The sequence below is a fragment of the Lampetra fluviatilis genome, chromosome 4 (genome assembly GCF_964198595.1).
Source record: "Lampetra fluviatilis chromosome 4, kcLamFluv1.1, whole genome shotgun sequence".
Taxonomy (NCBI): domain Eukaryota; kingdom Metazoa; phylum Chordata; class Hyperoartia; order Petromyzontiformes; family Petromyzontidae; genus Lampetra; species Lampetra fluviatilis.
The window spans coordinates 592301-610384 of NC_136278.1; the positions used below are offsets into that span (position 1 = coordinate 592301).

The 18084-nt window shown below is 59.5% G+C and overlaps 2 protein-coding genes across 5 annotated transcripts; both read left to right on the forward strand.

Annotated features, from left to right (window-relative positions):
* The first annotated feature begins 13 nt into the window (after positions 1-13).
* AS3MT (arsenite methyltransferase) lies at positions 14-9267 on the forward strand. Of its 4 annotated transcripts, none has more exons than XM_078855245.1 (11): positions 14-66; positions 3091-3157; positions 4215-4342; positions 4980-5130; positions 5730-5866; positions 6264-6333; positions 6865-6946; positions 7063-7191; positions 7578-7723; positions 8527-8643; positions 8919-9267. In XM_078855245.1, the coding sequence occupies exons 1-11, from the start codon at positions 44-46 to the stop codon at positions 9021-9023; spliced, it is 1155 nt and encodes a 384-aa protein (XP_078711371.1). In that variant the 5' UTR covers positions 14-43; the 3' UTR covers positions 9024-9267. The 4 variants fall into 4 exon arrangements, with proteins under 4 accessions (XP_078711371.1, XP_078711370.1, XP_078711373.1 ...); XM_078855244.1 differs by lacking the exon at positions 14-66 and adding an exon at positions 186-262; XM_078855247.1 differs by lacking the exon at positions 14-66 and adding an exon at positions 203-262 and having other exon boundaries at positions 3066-3157; positions 8919-9266.
* Positions 9268-11806: 2539 nt separating this feature from the next.
* Positions 11807-17324, forward strand: LOC144931370 (neuropeptide FF receptor 2-like). Its single transcript, XM_078855174.1, has 5 exons — positions 11807-12550; positions 13861-13994; positions 14433-14610; positions 15862-15993; positions 17234-17324. Exons 1-5 carry the CDS (start codon positions 12276-12278, stop codon positions 17244-17246), a joined length of 732 nt encoding a protein of 243 aa, XP_078711300.1. The 5' UTR covers positions 11807-12275; the 3' UTR covers positions 17247-17324.
* The last annotated feature ends 760 nt before the right edge of the window (positions 17325-18084 follow it).

The following is an 18084-nucleotide window of genomic DNA, read 5'->3' on the forward strand; positions in this document are numbered from 1 at the left end:
ACACGACACGTGGGGGTGCGCGCCGCTTCGACTCCTCTACGGGATGACGTCACGAAGACGTCACGGGTAACGTCACGCGCCGCTCCCGGGCACACGACACTGAACCAACATGGCGGCCGTAGAGCCCGCCTTGTGACGTCGAGGCCACTGGTCGTCGCTGAGGATCGCGATTGGGCCACGTACGTGACCACGTGCCCGTGATGAGCCAATCACCAGCGCCCGAGTGTGAGGCGTTCGTAATTGGCATCGATCCCGACCGCAGGTAATGAAAGCGACGGGGGAGAGGGGGAGGGGGGGACAGGGGGAGGGGAGGGGGGGACAGGGGGAGGGGGGGGGGGACAGGGGGAGGGGGGGGGGACAGGGGGAGGGGAGGGGGGGGACAGGGAGAGGGGAGGGGGGGACAGAGAGAGGGGGGGGACAGGGGGAGGGGGGGGGGACAGGGGGAGGGGAGGGGGGGGACAGGGGGAGGGGAGGGGGGGGACAGGGAGAGGGGGGGGGACAGGGGGAGGGGAGGGAGGGGACAGGGAGAGGGGGGGGGACAGGGGGAGGGGAGGGGGGGGACAGGGAGAGGGGAGGGGGGGACAGAGAGAGGGGGGGGACAGGGGGAGGGGGGGGGGGACAGGGGGAGGGGAGGGGGGGGACAGGGAGAGGGGGGGGGACAGGGGGAAGGGAGAGGGGGGGACAGGGGGAGGGGAGGGGACAGGGGGCGGGGGGGGGGGACAGGGGGAGGGTTTTGCCTCTCCTGTCTCCCGCCACAGGAATGTGGAATGGACACACCAACACAGTCGAATGAGCGCGCAGCACCTATTAAGGCTGACACGACGCAGGAGGAGGGTGGTGTGGGTGGGAAGCACCATCCTTCCCGTCCGCCTTTGTCTCCCCAGTGCCGAAGTTGTACACACCGCACCAGATTACTCATTTAAGGCTGAGTCGCCATAGGGCAGACCCAGGCCGTGCGTGTTCGGGCACCACTCGCCACTGACGTTGGCTGTGGTCGGGAATCGAACTCGGCTTGCAAGCATTGCACACACAAGCATGGCACACACGAGCATGGCACACACGAGCATGGCACACACGAGCATTGCACACACGAGCATGGCACACACGAGCATGGCACACACGAGCATTGCACACACGAGCATTGCACACACGAGCATGGCACACGCAAGCATGGCACACGCAAGCATTGCACACACAAGCATGGCACACACAAGCATGGCACACACAAGCATTGCACACACAAGCATGGCACACACAAGCATGGCACACACAAGCATGGCACACACAAGCATTGCACACACAAGCATGGCACACACAAGCATGGCACACACAAGCATGGCACACAAGCATTGCACACACAAGCATGGCACACACAAGCATGGCACACACAAGCATGGCACACACAAGCATGGCACACACAAGCATGGCACACACGCCGGCGTTCGGGCGGTGGTGGTGGTGGCCGTGTGCGTGGCTGCAGCAGCGAGAGTTGGTGGGTCGCGCACGGACGTTGCGAACCTCCCTTCTCTCCGTGGGCGAGGGTGACGAGCCGTGCCCTGGCTCGCCAGCACAGGGCAGCACAGCAATAACGTGTCGTGAATCACTTCGGATACACTCGTAGTCGGAGGCACTCTCGTTTATTCCAGCTATCGCAGGCGATAACTGTACACTTGGTCAGGACAGCCGGCACACTGCCTGACCAACAACGCCGAGGAGGTGAGGACGAACACGAGGCACGACGGGTTCCATTCCACACGACAGCCCCGACCCACAGTCGGGACCTCCCTTTTATCCCCCAGCGTGGCCTGGCTCCGCCCACGGCCACGCCCACTTCTGGAACCTACCAGAAGGTTCTGGGCTCCACCCCACGTGTCCCCTCCGTCACCTTTTCCCGACATCCCTTCCTCCCTCTCTGCCAGCAACCAGCAGCACCACCACGCGCCCTAGTGACCCATTCTATGTCACTACAAATGTATGGGATAGAGTGTTACCCCCTCGCATGCGTGAGTTGTCTCCCGCATGTAAACACTCATTAATTGGTCGCTAACACCTTCGTATATAGAGGACCGCAGAGCTTGGGAAGTTGGTGCTACTGCTGCTGCCTTCTCTCCTGGCACGTGTGAGTCGCCCTCTCTCTGTCCCTGCGCGAGTGGAGTTTTACTACTTTGACAGACAAAGATCTAAGTGCTGTTCCTGAGTACCCATTAAGATCGGCACGGCACACGAGCGGCTGGGTGGCCAACACCACGCCCGGTCGCCTTTGTCTCCCCAGTGCTATTGCTGTGTTATCCAAACAGTGGCAGGTGGTTGAGGGACACAGGACACAGGCCACCATATCCCGGGACCTTGTTGGGCTTTGTGGCCCTGGGTTAGTGCAGGCGAGGACAGGCGAGTCTCGGGCTGGAAGTTTACAACCCGGGTAGAGTCCGGCGGAATGGACCGCTCTGGCAAGGGCCGCCCGGACCGGTCTGGCGCTCAACAGCAACGCCACTGGGGCCCCACGCGAGGTGATGCGAGCTCCGTGCGGCGGCTTGCGAGCTCCGTGCTGCGGATTGTGAGCTCCGTGCTGCGGATTGTGAGCTCCGTGCTGCGGATTGTGAGCTCCGTGCTGCGGATTGCGAGCTCCGTGCTGCGGATTGTGAGCTCCGTGCTGCGGATTGTGAGCTCCGTGCTGCGGATTGTGAGCTCCGTGCTGCGGATTGTGAGCTCCGTGTTGCGGCTTGCGAGCTCCGTGCTGCGGATTGCGAGCTCCGTGCTGCGGATTGTGAGCTCCGTGCTGCGGATTGTGAGCTCCGTGCTGCGGATTGTGAGCTCCGTGCTGCGTGTGTTGCGAGTTGGCGCTGTGTGTGCGACTCGTGTTTTGTTGTTCGGTGTGAATGTCGTGTGTGGTGTGAGAGTTGTACACGAGGAGCTGCGCTGATAGTCGCGCGCGCGAGAGTTACGGTTGTGGTTGGAATGTGGCAACTGGGGTGACCTTGTCAGGGTCAGAATTGTGAAACGCGACACCACTTCGCAGGACGTAGTTATCACCCCGAGCTCTCTCTCCCACTCTCCCCCCCACTCAGCTTCACCGCCGCGTCCCCTGTGCAGGAGCTCGCGCGATATGGCGACACCCAGCGAGGCGTCCCCGCTGGGAGATGTTCACGAGGACGTGAAGGTGAGAGGCAGCCTCCTCCTCCTCTACCACCCCTCACCTACCCACACAGTCACCTACCCACCCGCTCACCTACCCACACAGTCACCTACCCACCCGCTCACCTACCCACACAGTCAGCTACTTACCTGCACGCCTACCCATTCACTTACCTACTCAGTCGCTCACCCGTCCGCCTTTCCACCCGCTCACCTACCCACCTGTTCACCTGCCAACTCGCTCGTGCTTAACCATCTGCTCACATAGCTACCGGTCACCCATTCACCCCCTCGCCAATGTATCAACCCACTTGCCTACTCACTCACCTACCCACCAACTAATCTACCCACCCGCATTTAACTACACACCTGCACACCCACCTGCTCACCCACCGGCTCGCCTACTCACCCACTCAGCTGCCCACCTGCTCACCCACCGGCTCGCCTACTCACCCACTCAGCTGCCCACCTGCTCACCCACTCAGCTACCCACCTGCTGCTAACCTGGGGCCTGAGTGTACCGACCGACTCAATTACGGGAGGAACAATTGGACCTTTCAATCGCAGAATTTTCTGTTTCCGAGGGGTGAATAATCAATGGATCGCTACTTTACAAGTTTATATTTGTTATTCTGTGCATGTTTTGTCTTGTAATCTGTCTCACTGTTTCTACATGCCTCCACGTGTCTCTGTCTCTATCTCTGTCTCTCTGTATATCTCCATATCAATCTGTCTCCATATCTTACTGTGTCTCTCCACATGTCTCCACGTGTCTCCGCGTGTCTCACCACTCCTATGGGGAGTGGCTGTGTCTGCCCGTGTCTCCGCGTGTCTCACGACTACTATGGGGAGTGGCTGTGTCCCCGCGTGTCTCACCACTACTATGGGGAGTGGCTGTGTCTCACTGTGTCCCCGCGTGTCCCAGCACTACTATGAGGAGTGGCTGTGTCTCTACGTGTCTCCGCGTGTCTCACCACTACTATGAGGAGTGGCTGTGTCTCCACGTGTCTCCGCGTGTCTCACGACTACTATGGGGAGTGGCTGTGTCTCACTGTATCTCACTGTGTCCCCGCGTGTCCCAGCACTACTACGGCAAGCGGCTGCAGAGCCAGGGCGACCTGCAGACGAAGGCGTGCGTGACGCCGGCCACGCCGCTGCCGCCCGCCGTGCGTGCCGCCCTGGCCAACGTCCACGACGAGGTCGTATCCCGGTCAGCATCGCAAGCAGCAGCAGTGTCCAGCTGGAGTTTGATTTGTGTAACCAGGGGAGATGAGATCAAATACTGCAATGAAGCAAACAAATTAAATAACAAAAATAGCTGCGTCATCACACGAAAACTCGAAAATATATTACATAAAATTCCCTGTCTCGCGAGTCGGCTCAGGCAGACGACTTTGAAACTCACACCGTGGGTAGACAGACGACTTTGAAACTGACACAGTGGGTAGACAGACGAGGGCGAGATGAGCGGGGAAAGGGAAGAGAAACCGGAACAGAAGTCCCCAAGACGGACAAAGAGGAGGGCAAGGCTCAAGATGAGGAGCAGAGAGTAAGGAGGAGGAGGAGCGCCTGGAAGCAAGGGGAGGGAGAAGGAGATGGGATGACCGGGCCAAGATGTTGGGGGGGAGAGGGGCAGGGCAGGTAAGAGAATGGAGGAGGAACGAGCATTGGTGAGCTGCAGGGGGCGGCGGGGAGAGTGGAGGGGTTCAGAGCGGGAGTGGCCACACGGAAGTCACGTGATTGACAGGAGGCTTGAGCTGGTTTAGATAAGCCTCGTGTGAAGCAGCAGTTGTTGTTGTTGGTGACGTGTTGTTGTTGTTGTTGGTGACGTGTTGTTGTTGTTGAAGCTACTATGGCTGTGGCCTGGTGGTGCCTGAGGAGCTGTCCGGCTGCCGGGTGCTGGACCTGGGAAGCGGCAGCGGCAGGGATTGCTTCGCGCTGAGTCAGCTGGTCGGGGAGGATGGTCACGTGACTGGCATCGACATGACCCCCGAGCAGGTTCACCATTCGGCCACGTGACCCCCCTCCCCAACCCCCGATCTTCCCCGACAACTCTCCAGCGATTCCTTAGAATTTTGAATAATCGTTCGATTTGTAATGCCGTTGGCTTCAATGCCTCGGCAACGCAAAGCGCCTTTGGTCGCATCTCATCCTAAACATTCGAAGGGCGTCCCCAGTGGCTGCTGTCCCTGTGCGGCACAAGGTGACTTAGCGCCCGGCCTGCAAGCGGACATTAGTCTGCTGCCAGCAGGGTGGGGTGCACTATTTTCTGCGGTCGCAATTGAGTGATTTGAAGGGTAACTTTTCAGATTTGTCCATTTTAGAATGGCGTCATGTGATCTTTAACATCCACTTTACACGAAGCAGACGGCGTGTAGTATTTGCACGGTTAATACGCACGGCGGTATTAACCAGGGTAGGCCTGCTAGATTCGAACCGCAAACCTTTGCAACGAGCAGCATACGCGCTACTGCTGGGCCACGTCACTGCCCCCTCCCGCCCCTCCCAAGCACCGTGCCGGCCTTAATAGGCCCTCGCTGACAGCGCTCGCTCCAGCAGCCTGTTGGTGGCGATGTGGGGGATCTTTGTATTTGTAGTTGGAGGTGGCGCGGCGCTACGTGGAGTACCACACCAAGCTGTTTGGCTTCTCTCGGCCCAACGTGGAGTTCCTGGAGGGGTACATCGAGCGCCTCGGGGACGTGGGGCTGCAGGACCAGTCCTACGACGTCATCGTGTGAGCCTCCCACAAATACGAAGGTCCCCCGTGTAGCCTTCAACAGACTGTGTGGGCAAGTGCTGTTAGCGGGCACCCTATCGAGGCCGGAACAAGCTGGTAGGGTGGGCAGAACCACGACTGACCGCTTTTGTCTCCCCAATGGTGAAAAAAAGTATTAGATTAATATTGAGTTGACCTCGGGAGGCCCAGGACCAGTACAGGATATTAATCACCAATGTTGGCTGTGAGCGCAGTGCACTAACCACTGCACCACTGCTCCGCAATACTCGTGTACATACATTTACAGCACCCCCTCGTGTGCCGTGCTGGCCTTAATAGGTGCTCCCGAACAACACTTGCCCCAATAGCATGTTGAGGCTATACGGGGGATTTTTGTCTTTGCTGCCCGTGCTAGATCGAACTGCGTTGTGAACCTGGCTCCAGACAAGGGCCCAGTGCTGCGCGAAGCCTTCCGGGTTCTCAAGGTATGATCGCTCACGCTTGCCCACTCACTCACCCGACCACTCACCCACCCACCCAGTCACTCACACTAACTCACTCCACTTACAACTTTGATAAGAGTGCTGTTTGTTGCTGGCTGTTTATGTTTTGAGCTTTTGTGCCGGCATTCAGCAACTTAGGTTGGTGATATGACCTTTGCAGGGGTTTGCGGTTCTAATCTAGCAGGCGGCCCTGGCATCACTGCAGCTGTTCTAACCTCATGGCACTCGGACTGTGCGCCGTCTGGCGAGCGGTGAACGTCAAGGGCCCCGTGGTGTGACGCGAAGAGGAGTCAGCCACCGTGTGCCGGCGTCACGGGCTCCAAATTTGAATAATCACACCGTGGATTTACTCCGTCACCCCCGCCTGTGGAATCTTAGCAGAGCCCTCGTGAGAAAATAATTTACCCAGACCTTCCTGGGTAAATAAGCAGAATAATAAAGAAATAATAAAACATTTGTTACAAAACTGACGTAAATGCTTTGGCGGTGTCACCCTGGGGCGTGCGTGGCCAGGACGGCGGGGAGCTCTACTTCAGCGACATCTACGCTGACCGCACGCTGACCGAGGACGTCCGCAGGGACAAGGATCTATGGGGTGAGACGTCGGCCGAAACCCGGACGATGGCACGGACACGGGGACAGGCCGAAGCGCTGACATGCACCACCCCCTCGTGCGCCGCGCCGGCCTTCACGGCGCGTGCTTGCGTGCAGGTGAGTGTCTGGGCGGCGCTCTCCACTGGTGCGACCTCCTGACCTTGGCGGCCGCCGCCGGGTTCCTGCGTCCACGGCTCGTGAGCGCCACCCTCACCGAGGTGTCCCCCGACCTGCAGGCGAACATGGGTGAGCGTCCCACCCCCACCCGACACCCCCACCCGGCACCCCCTCTCGGTACCCCCTCTCGGTACCCCCTCTCGGTACCCCCTCCCGGAACTTGAGCGGATCGGTGGGCAGCTCACACGCAGCAAGATGGCACAGTGAGGCGCACAGGTCGTGCCTCTGCCAGTCATTCCCGTCTGTCAGCCCACGGCACCTGGGTCTCTCCCGTGACCTCCTGCCAGCAGCGAGAGCCATCCACACTTCACGTGACCTCAAAGTGCACCTGGTCTGGCACAAGCGCCATGGTTATATTACCACCACTTAGTGACAAATGACGACTGTTGTTTGTTGTTATTGTTGTTGTTGTGCCCCGCCTGCCACCACGCGCACCACGCTGCGTGTGGTTGCAGGCGGGGCGCGGTTCGTCTCGGCGACCTACCGACTGTTCCGCGTGCCGCCGGGCGCGGTGGCGGCCGGGGGGGCGGAGGTCGTGTACAACGGCGGCATCGAGGGCAGCCTGCACGAGTTCACCTTCGACGCCCACTCCACATTCCCCGTGAGTCCTCCCCCTCCTCCCGCCCTCTTCTCCCACCACCTCCCCTTCCTAAATTCCTGCCTCTTTCCTCCCTCCCCACCCCCCTCGCGTCCCCTCCCTGCTCCCACCCTGTCCCACCCCCCTCGCGTCCCCTCCCTGCTCCCACCCTGTCCCACCCCCCTCGCGTCCCCTCCCTGCTCCCACCCTGTCCCACCCCCCTCGCGGCCCCTCCCTGCTCCCACCCTGTCCCACCCCCCTCGCGTCTCCTCCCTGCTCCCACCCTGTCCCACCCCCCTCACGTCCCCTCCCTGCTCCCACCCTGTCCCACCCCCCTCGCGTCCCCTCCCTGCTCCCACCCTGTCCCACCCTCCTCGCGTCCCCTCCCTGCTCCCACCCTGTCCCACCCCCCTGGCGTCCCCTCCCTGCTCCCACCCTGTCCCACCCCCCTCGCGTCCCCTCCCTGCTCCCACCCTGCCCCACCCCCCTCGCGTCCCCTCCCTGCTCCCACCCTGTCCCACCCCCTGCCGCGGCTCCCATCGTGTTTATCCGGCGCAGTTCCCCGCGCGCCATCGGCGGGAAATGAGATGGCACCGGTGGCACCGACGCCCGTGATGGCGGTGGTTGATTTTGGGTGATGGTGGGTGATGGTGGATCGTAGTTGATGGTGGTGATGGTGGATCGTAGTTGATGGTAGTTGATGGTGCTTGATGGTGGGTGATGGTGGTTGATGGTGGATCGTGGTTGATCGTGGTTGATGGTGGTTGATGGTGCTTGATGGTGGTTGATGGTGGTTGATGGTGGATCGTGGTTGATTGTCGTTTGAGGGCGGGCGGCCCGTGACGGTGGACGCTGAGCTGGCCGCCATCCTGCGCTCGTCGCGCTTCGCCGACGCGTTCATGATCCGCCCGGCGACGAAGCAGCAGGGAGGAGACCTCGCGCAGGTGCTCGCTCGTCACTCACTCGTCACTCGCTTGCTCGCTCGTCGCTCGCTCGTCACTCGCTCATCACTCGCTCATCACTCGCTCATCACTCGCTCGTCGCTCGCTCGTCACTCGCTCGTCGCTCGCTCGTCACTCGCTCGTCACTCGCTCATCACTCATCACTCACTCGCTCGTCACTCGCTCGTCACTCGCTCATCGCTCGCTCGTCACTCACTCGCCTTTGTGTACCCACCCCCCCACCACCACCCCCCTCTCCTGTCGCCGTGTCTCTGCAGGAGGAGAGCGTGGACCCCTTCGCTCTGCTCCAGCGAGAGGGAGCAAAGGGGGCGGCTGTGCAGGGCTGCTGTGCGGGGGGAGGGGGGGCCAGGAGCTGCTGCTGAGCGGCACGGCCCCCGGCTCTGGGCCCCCACGAGCCCCGAGCCCCCGCGTGCATCCCCACGTGGTCCCCTGGGGGCCGCTCGTCACCATTACGCTCTGCTGATGGTGGTCGCGGCCCCAGCGGGGTTCACAGACGAGCCGCATGCACGCAGCAGCAGTCTCTCCCCTTGAGGGTTTGCAGCAGCAGTGACAGCGTTAACTCAACGTTATGTCAACCACGACTGCAAATAACGCACTGCAATATTAATAAAAAACTAAAAAATAATGCGAATGATTCACTCGATTCTTATCGGCCAATCCAAAGAACTTACCGCAATTGAAGGTAAAATTACTGCGTTTTAGTGAAAAGAAATGGGAGAAACTGCGACACTTCCACATAACTGCTTCACCTGCTCAGCCACCCTCTCACCCGCTCACTCACCGGCTCATCCACCTATCCCCTCATCCACTCACTGACTCACCCATGCACTCACCCACTCACTCACCCACCCATCCACTTGCCCACTCACTCGCCCACCCATCCACTCACCCGCTCACTCACCCACCCATTTACTTACCCGGTCACTCGCCCACCCATCCACTTTCCCGCTCACTCACCCACCTATCCACTCACCCACTCACTTACCCACCCATCCACTCACCCGCTCACTCACCCACTCATCCACTTACCGGCTCACCTACCCATCCACTCACCCGCTCACTCGCCCAACGATCCACTTACCCACTCACTCACCTACCCATCCACTTACCCACTCACTCGCCCACCCATTCACTCACCCACCCATCCACTCACCCGCTTACTCACTCACCCATCCACTTACCCGCTCACTTACCCACCCATCCAGTTACCCGCTCACTCGCCCACCCATACACTCACCCCTTGACTCACTCACCCATCCACTCACCCGTTGACTCACCCACCCATCCACTTACCCGCTCACTCACCAACCCATCCATTTACCCGCTCACTCGCCCACCCATCCACTCACCCCTTGACTCACTCACCCATCTGCTCACCTGTTGACTCACCCACCCATACACTTACCCGCTCACTCACCCACCCATCCACTTACCCGCTCACTCGCCCACCCATCCACTCACCCCTTGACTCACTCACTCATCCACTCACCCGTTGACTCACCCACCCATACACTTACCCGCTCACTCACCCACCCATCCACTTACCTGCTCACTCGCCCACCCATCCACTCACCCCTTGACTCACTCACCCATCCACTCACCCGTTGACTCACCCACCCATACACTCACTTGCTCACTCACCCATACGTTATGAGCCAGGCAAACACAGTTACGCTGCGACGCAATTACTGTTACTCTGCGCACGCGTGAGCGGCTGTGTTTGTCGTTTAGTCGTAAATATTGTTGCAGAGCAACGTGACCCCCCCCCCCCCCACCAGCGGCCGAGTGGATCCTTCCACTGCGCCGCTCGTGGCTTACCCAGCGCGACCAGGAGCCGGGAGGCTGGGCGAGTCCACGTGCGTGTGTTGTTGGAGGAGGGGGTTGGGGGGGGGTCGTGGACGTGCCAGGCCACAGGTGGAGTCTGTGTGCCCGTGGATGTGGCGGTGAAGTGGACACAGCCGTAAATTAAGCAACAAGCGAGCAAACTCGAGCGATCCGGGTTTCATTTCCGACTCGCGCGGCGGCAGACGACGGCCCCCTCGCCCCGCACCCGGCACAGAGGGATCCCCCTTGACCCCCTTCGCCAAAGGGGGGCGCTTTCACAGGGGTCCGCTGCGGTGGACGCGGGTTGCTGCTCGTCCCTTGCTGCTGCCCCCCCCCCCCCCCCCCCACATCTCTGGACTCGTCTTCCCGACGTCCCTCGAGTCGTCCGCGTCTCCCCACATCTCCTCGTCCCCCCCCCCCCCATGTCACTCTCCCCCTGCTCCCCGCTCTCTCCTCGCAGCGTCTCCCCTCGTCTCAACTCCTCCCACCGTGTCTCCGTGTCTCCACCTCGTCTCCCCAACCTTTCGAATCCTCTCCCCTACCTCGTATCGCAACTCATCATCGCATCTCCACCACCTCGTCTCCCCCCCCCCGCATCTCTCCCTCATCTCCACACCTCCCACCTCCTCCTCGTCGCCCCCTCCTCTTCACCTACCGCCCGCTCTTTACGAGCACTTCATGTTTGCCCTCGCGCGTATGTGTACACGTGTGTGTACACGTGTTTGTACACGTGTGTGTACACGTGTGTGTGTGTACACGTGTGTGTGTGTACACGTGTGTGTGTGCACGTGTGTGTGTGTGCACGTGTGTGTGTGTGCACGTGTTTGTGTAGACGTGTGTGTGTGTACACGTGTGTGTGTGTGTGTGTACACGTGTGTGTGTGTGTGCACGTGTGTGTGTGTGCACGTGTGTGTGTGTGCACGTGTGTGTGTGTGTGTGCACGTGTTTGTGTAGACGTGTGTGTGTGTACACACGTGTATGTGTGTGAGTGTACACACGTGAGTCAGTGCGTGTGTTTGAGGAGCGGTGGCACAGCGCTTAGCGAGCCCAGCTCCATTCCCGCTCACAGCCACCACCAGCGGTGGCGAACATCTGAACCGTCCTCGGCCTCTACCTAGGTCGGCTCAGACTTAAATGGGCAACGTTGACGAGGTGTGTCCGCATCGCCACTGGTGAGACAAAGGCGGCCGGGCGCGGTGCAGGTCACCCATCTGTTGGTGCGCCCTCCCAGCCTTCATCGCTCGGGTCCCACTCGCTAACGGCACTTGCCCCAACAGCTGGTGTGGCCTACACGGGGGACCTTTGTCTTTGCGCGTGGCTATCGCGCGCGCTCTGAGCGAGGGAACTAACGAAAGCTCTTGGGAACGCAGCGATTGATGACGTGGCCGATTGAAGGATTGAAGGAACAACGGATTGAAGAACGAGGAGAATGAACTCGGGAATGAAAGAGCAAGGGACCTTGGGGACAACGGAGAGGAAAGCAGCAGTAGAATGGAATGAGTGGTGACCGTGGTAAATGCAGAACATGCGTTATATAATGAATTCATGAATGAAACAGCGAAAGACTTGGTGAACGAATAGATCCGATCCGTGCAGCAGTGAATAAACTGGGAGTGAATCATCGAAGGACCTGAGGAACGAAGAACTTGGGTTCAAAGAAGCGACGAGGGAATGACGTCTTAAATCACCTTGGCAGCGAAGGAACGAACGAAGCAGCGAATGAGCTGGGTGATGAACGACTGAAGGGCCTGGCACGCGAAGGCCCGGGCGCGGTGGCCCTCGGCGCCGCGATGCCGCTGCTGCTGCTGCTGCCTGGCGCGGTGACCCTGAACCCGGGGTCGAGCCCGGACCCTGGGACCCCGAGCCCCCCCTCTGCTTCCTCGCCGGAGACGTCCTCGGCAGGGGCGGGGGACTCCCTGTTGCTGTACCCCGGCTTCCCCTGGGCCGGGCCGGGCGAGACGGCGGCCAAGGTGATGGCTTACCTCGTCATCTTCACGCTGTCCCTGGGAGGGAACCTCCTCATTCTTTTCATCCTCAGCCGCGGCCCCGCGAACTTCGGAATGAGGTGAGGATGAGTAACTTAGTCCGCGCGCTCGCTCACCCACTCACTCACCCACCCGCTCACTCACCCACTCATCCACTCACTCACTCACCCACTCACTCACTCACTCACCCACTCACTCACCCACTCACTCACCCGCTCACTCACTCACCCATTCACTCACTCACTCACTCACCCATTCACTCACTCACTCACTCACCCACTCACTCACCCACACACTCACCCGCTCACTCACTCACCCATTCACTCACTCACTCACCCGCTCATCCACTCACTCACTCACTCACCCACCGAACCACCCACTCACCCACCCACTCACTCACTCACCCACCCGCTCATTCACTCACCTACCCACTCACTCACTCACCCACCCAACCACCCACTCACCTACTCACTCACTCACCCACTCACCCACTCACTCACTCACCCACTTACCCACTCACTCACCCACCCACTCACCCACCCACCCACTCACCCACCCACTCACTCACTCACTCACCCACTCACTCACCCACTCGCTTACTCACTCACCCACCCGCTCACTCACTCACCCACCCGCTCATTCACTCACCCACCCGCTCACTCACCCACCCGCTCACTCACACACCTGCTTATTCACTCACCCACTCACCCACTCGCTCACCCACTCACCCACCCGCTCACCACACTGCAGGTCACCTCACTTATCTCTGCTTCTTCCCTCGCACTCCCTCCTCCCATCATCGTCGCCCCCCCCTCCCCCGAGCTCTCATTCCAGTAACCTTGCTCAACGAGAGAGACGCGTTCGTTACTCGTATCCACTACAACGTCGACACTCGCGCTGTTTGTTGCTGGCCGCGTAACGCGTTGTGGCCTGAGCTCAGCAACTGTAAAAAAAATTAACCCGTAAAAACAAAGTCTGTTACTATAAATCCTTTATATGCGTAGCATCGGTTTTATTTTATTATTCATTTCTGTTTTTCTTGAGTAAGAGTTTCATTTTTATCACATTGGTATTTTAAATTAAATATTAAAAAAATAAATTCCTAAAAAGTGGAAAATTTAGGAAAAAATTTTCACGAAAATAAATTGTCACGCACAACGAGTCTGTGTGCAAAATGTCAGCTCGATTGGATCACGGGAAGTGGGTTAAAAAACGACCGAAAGATTTGCACGGTCGTAAGCGCGCAAGCAAGCAAGCAAGTGAACTTAATATAAAGGATTTAATACAGTAATTGTGCTGGAAATAAAAACTCCACCCCGCCCCCCCTCTTGATCCATTGCCCCCCCCACCCCGCCCCCTCGTCCCCTACTTGGACCCCCCCCCCCACGAGGCCTTACATCGCGAACCTGGCCGCCTCGGACCTGCTGAGCGCCGTGTTCGGGATGTGGTTCGCGTGCGTTAACCACCTGCTGCCCACGTGGGTGTTCGGCGACTTCTTGTGCCACCTCACCACGCTCGTGCAGGGTGCGTGCCACACCACCACCACGTGCAGGGTGCGTGCCACACCACCACCACGTGCAGGGTGCGTGCCACACCACCACCACGTGCAGGGTGCGTGCCACACCACCACGTGCAGGGTGCGTGCCACACCACCACGCTCACGCCGCGGTCACAGCGGTGGTGTTGATGGTGGGGGTGATGACGATGATTGTTGGTGGTGATTGTGATGACTGGCGATGGTGATTGTGGTGGTAGTGATTGTCATTGTGATGATTATAATGAAGATGGTAACAGTCGTTATGGTAGTGGTGGCGGTTGTGGTGATGATGGAGGTCTTTGTGATGGTTGTGGTCATGGTGATGGTGGTAATGATGGTCATTTTGGCGATGGCGGTTGTGGTGGAACCGACGGCCATGACGGTGATGGTGGCCTTAATAGGTGCTCGCTAACTGTCTCCCACAGGCGTGACGTTCATGAGCAGCGTGTTCACGCTGGTGGCCGTGGCCCTGGACCGGCTGCGCGCCGTCACGCGGCCCCTGAGCCCGCGGCCCCCGCGCCGCCTCGTGGCGGGGGCCCTCGCCTCCATGTGGCTCCTGGCGGTGGCGCTCAACCTGCCCGCCGCCCTCTTCACCAACCAGGAGTGAGTGGCACGCCGCGCTGGCCGGCAGGGGCTGGTCGACCTGGTGGCGAGTGACTGGGAGAGAAGCCACGTGGTGGTGGTGGTGGTGGTAGTCCTGGTAGTGCTGGTGGTGGTGGTGAGTGACAGAGAGAGAAGCCACGTGGTGGTGGTGGTGGTAGTGGTAGTACTGGTAGTGCTGGTGGTGGTGGTGGTGAGTGACAGAGAGAGAAGCCACGTGGTGGTGGTAGTGCTGGTGGTGGTGGTGGTAGTGCTGGTGGTGAGTGACAGGGAGAGAAGCCACGTGGTGGTGGTGGTAGTGGTGGTGGTGGTAGTGGTGGTGGTGGTGAGTGACAGAGAGAGAAGCCACGTGGTGGTGGTGGTGAGTGACTGGGAGAGAAGACACGTTGTGGTGGTGGTGGTGGTAGTGCTAGTGGTGGTGGTGGTGAGTGACTGGGAGAGAAGGCACGTGGTGGTGGTGGTGATGATTGAGAGGAGAACCGTAATGGTGGTGGTTGCAAGGGGAGCGGAATATTTATACCCGGTCCTGGGCCTCCCCCTAGGTCGACTCAGCCTTACGTATGTTTGTATGTTGAACTTCTTTCGCGCCGTACGTAGCCAACCGTGCTAATCGGAGGTGCGGGAACGAGTATGTTGGTGTGGTGTGTAAACAACATCGGAATCTGGGTAGACAAAGGCTGGCCACCCGCCCCAGTTGTGCTTCGTGCAGGTCTTCATAGGTGTGCCCGCAAACAGGACTTGCTCCAACGGCATGTGTGGGCTACGCGGGGGAGCTTTGTCTTTGTGGTGATGGTTATAGTGGTAGCGATGATGATGATGACGATGGGCACGAGCTGGTGGCTGTGATTGATTTGCTACCAGTGGCAGCAGTAGTGGTCGTAGTATCATGATTGTAATCGTTTATTGATTTACCCAGGATAGCCACAGGAGATGCCTGCCGCTACGTCGGCGTTTTGTTTGAAGAAGTTTGAAGCCGATTAACGATGAGGGGGCGTCCTGTTTATTATTCACCTGGAGACGACCTTCGCCTTGCGCGAGGTGGCAACAACACTCCGTTCAGATGGAAACAGATGGCGAGGAGTCCACACTCTGCTGTACCGCCCTCTCCTGGCGAGCCAGGGTCACGGCTCTTGCCCGACGCCCACCCAAGGCGAGGAGGGAGTTTCACAACATCATCTGTGCTGGGGCTACAGGCAGCAGCCACGTGCACAGCAACCACCGCCCCCTCCTATCTCCCCCCCCCCCGCCGTCCAGCCAGTTCGAGTGGGATGACTTCCTGGAGGTTTGGTGCGGAGAGCAGTGGCCGCAGCCCGACACGAAGCTGCAGTACGACGCGGCGCTGCTGGTGCTCACCTACGCCGCGCCGCTCCTCGCCATGAGCCTCGCGTACGCGGCGATCGCGCGCGCCCTGTGGGGGGCTCGCCGCCCCGGGGAGCCCAGCCGACTGCACGGGGGGCACGCGGGGCAGCGCAGGACCAAGTGGAAGGCGCGTGGGGAGAGGAGGGGGCGGGGGGGCAGAGTGGGGGGGTGGGGGTAGAGTGGGGGCAGGGGGTGGGGGGGCAGAGTGGAGGGGTGGGGGTAGAGTGGGGGCAGGGGGGGCAGAGTGGAGGGGTGGGGGTCAGGGGGCAGGGGGTTGGGGGAGCAGAGTGGAGGGGTGGGGTCAGGGGGCAGGGGGTGGGGGGGCAGAGTGGGGATGGAGGGGCAGAGTGGGGGGCGCAGTGGGATGGAGGGGAGCTGTTTGTCAAAGTGCAATTCCATCGCGGGACAATTCGATAGTGGGGGGGGGGGTTATGCTACAGGGACATTCAATACGGGGGTATGTGATAGGTGCATTTAATAGAGGGCATTTGACAAGGAGGGCATTTTTATCGAGGGTGATTTTATAAGGGATTTTTCATCAAGGGTGTTTGATAAGAGATGATTCCACAGGGAGTTTAAGATGAGGGGCATTCATGAGGGGCATTTGTTCGAGGGCAGACCCCACAGGAGATGATCGTAGTAATGATGATGGTGATTATGGTGGTGAAGCGATGGCAATGGTGGCGGTGATGAAGATGCCCATGGCCATCATCGTCTGCCTACGGTGGTGACGCACAGCCTCATGGGGGCGCGATCACCTCTCGGTGCAGAGGTTCGCGGTTCTATTCCAGCGGCCGCCCCGATTAATACTGCGGGTGTGTTAGCCGCAGTGCGAGCACTCCGCGCCGTCTGCTTCATTCACGATGGACGTTAAAGATCCCGTGACCTCATTCATAAGAAGAGTTGGCCATTGCGTGCCAGCTTCACGGTCCCAAATGTGGAAAGTGACACCGCTGATGACTCACTGGGGATCAGGCACAGCAGCGATCATCGCCCTCCTACTGCAAAAACTTGGCAGGACCCTCCTGAAAAAGTCTTGGGACTCAGCGATTCTCTCCCGGGTGTATACCCCAAGTGATCGTCACGCTGTGATGACGGAGACGTCGTTGATTATTAATCATAAGAATTGTGGCGGTAATAATTATGTTTAATGAAAGTGAATATTATGAATATAATGATTGTGGTGGTGGTGATGATGATGATAGCGATGGTGGCGATGGTGGTGATGGTGGTGACGGTGATGATCATGGTGGTGGTGGCGGTGCAGGTGGTGCGCATGATGCTGTGCGTGGTGGCGGCGTTCCTCGTCTGCTGGACCCCGTACCAGGCCATGGTGCTGCTCGCCGACGCACACGCCATTACCGTGCGTCACAAACACACTCCTCCACTCACCCACACACTCCTCCACCCACACACACACTCCTCCACCCACACACTCCTCCACCCACACACTCCTCCACCCACACACCCCACCCACACACTCCTCCACCCACCCACTCCTCCACCCACACACTCCTCCACCCACACACTCCTCCACTCACCCACACACACCTCCACACACACACTTCCACCCACACACTCCTCCACCCACACACTCCTCCACTCACCCACACACACCTCCACACACTCCTCCACCCACACACTCCACCCACACACACACTCTTCCACCCACACACTTCTCCACCCACACACTCCTCCACCCACACACTCTTCCACTCACCCACACACACCTCCACACACTCCTCCACCCACACACTCCACCCACACACACACACTTCCACCCACACACTCCTCCACCCACACACTCTTCCACTCACCCACACACACCTCCACACACACACTTCCACCCACACACTCCTCCACCCACACACTCTTCCACTCACCCACACACACCTCCACACACTCCTCCACCCACACACTCCACCCACACACACACACTTCCACCCACACACTCCTCCACCCACACACTCCTCCACTCACCCACACACACCTCCACACACTCCTCCACCCACACACTCCACCCACACACACACTTCCACCCACACACTCCTCCACCCACACACTCCTCCACCCACACACTCCTCCACTCACCCACACACTCCTCCACTCACCCACACA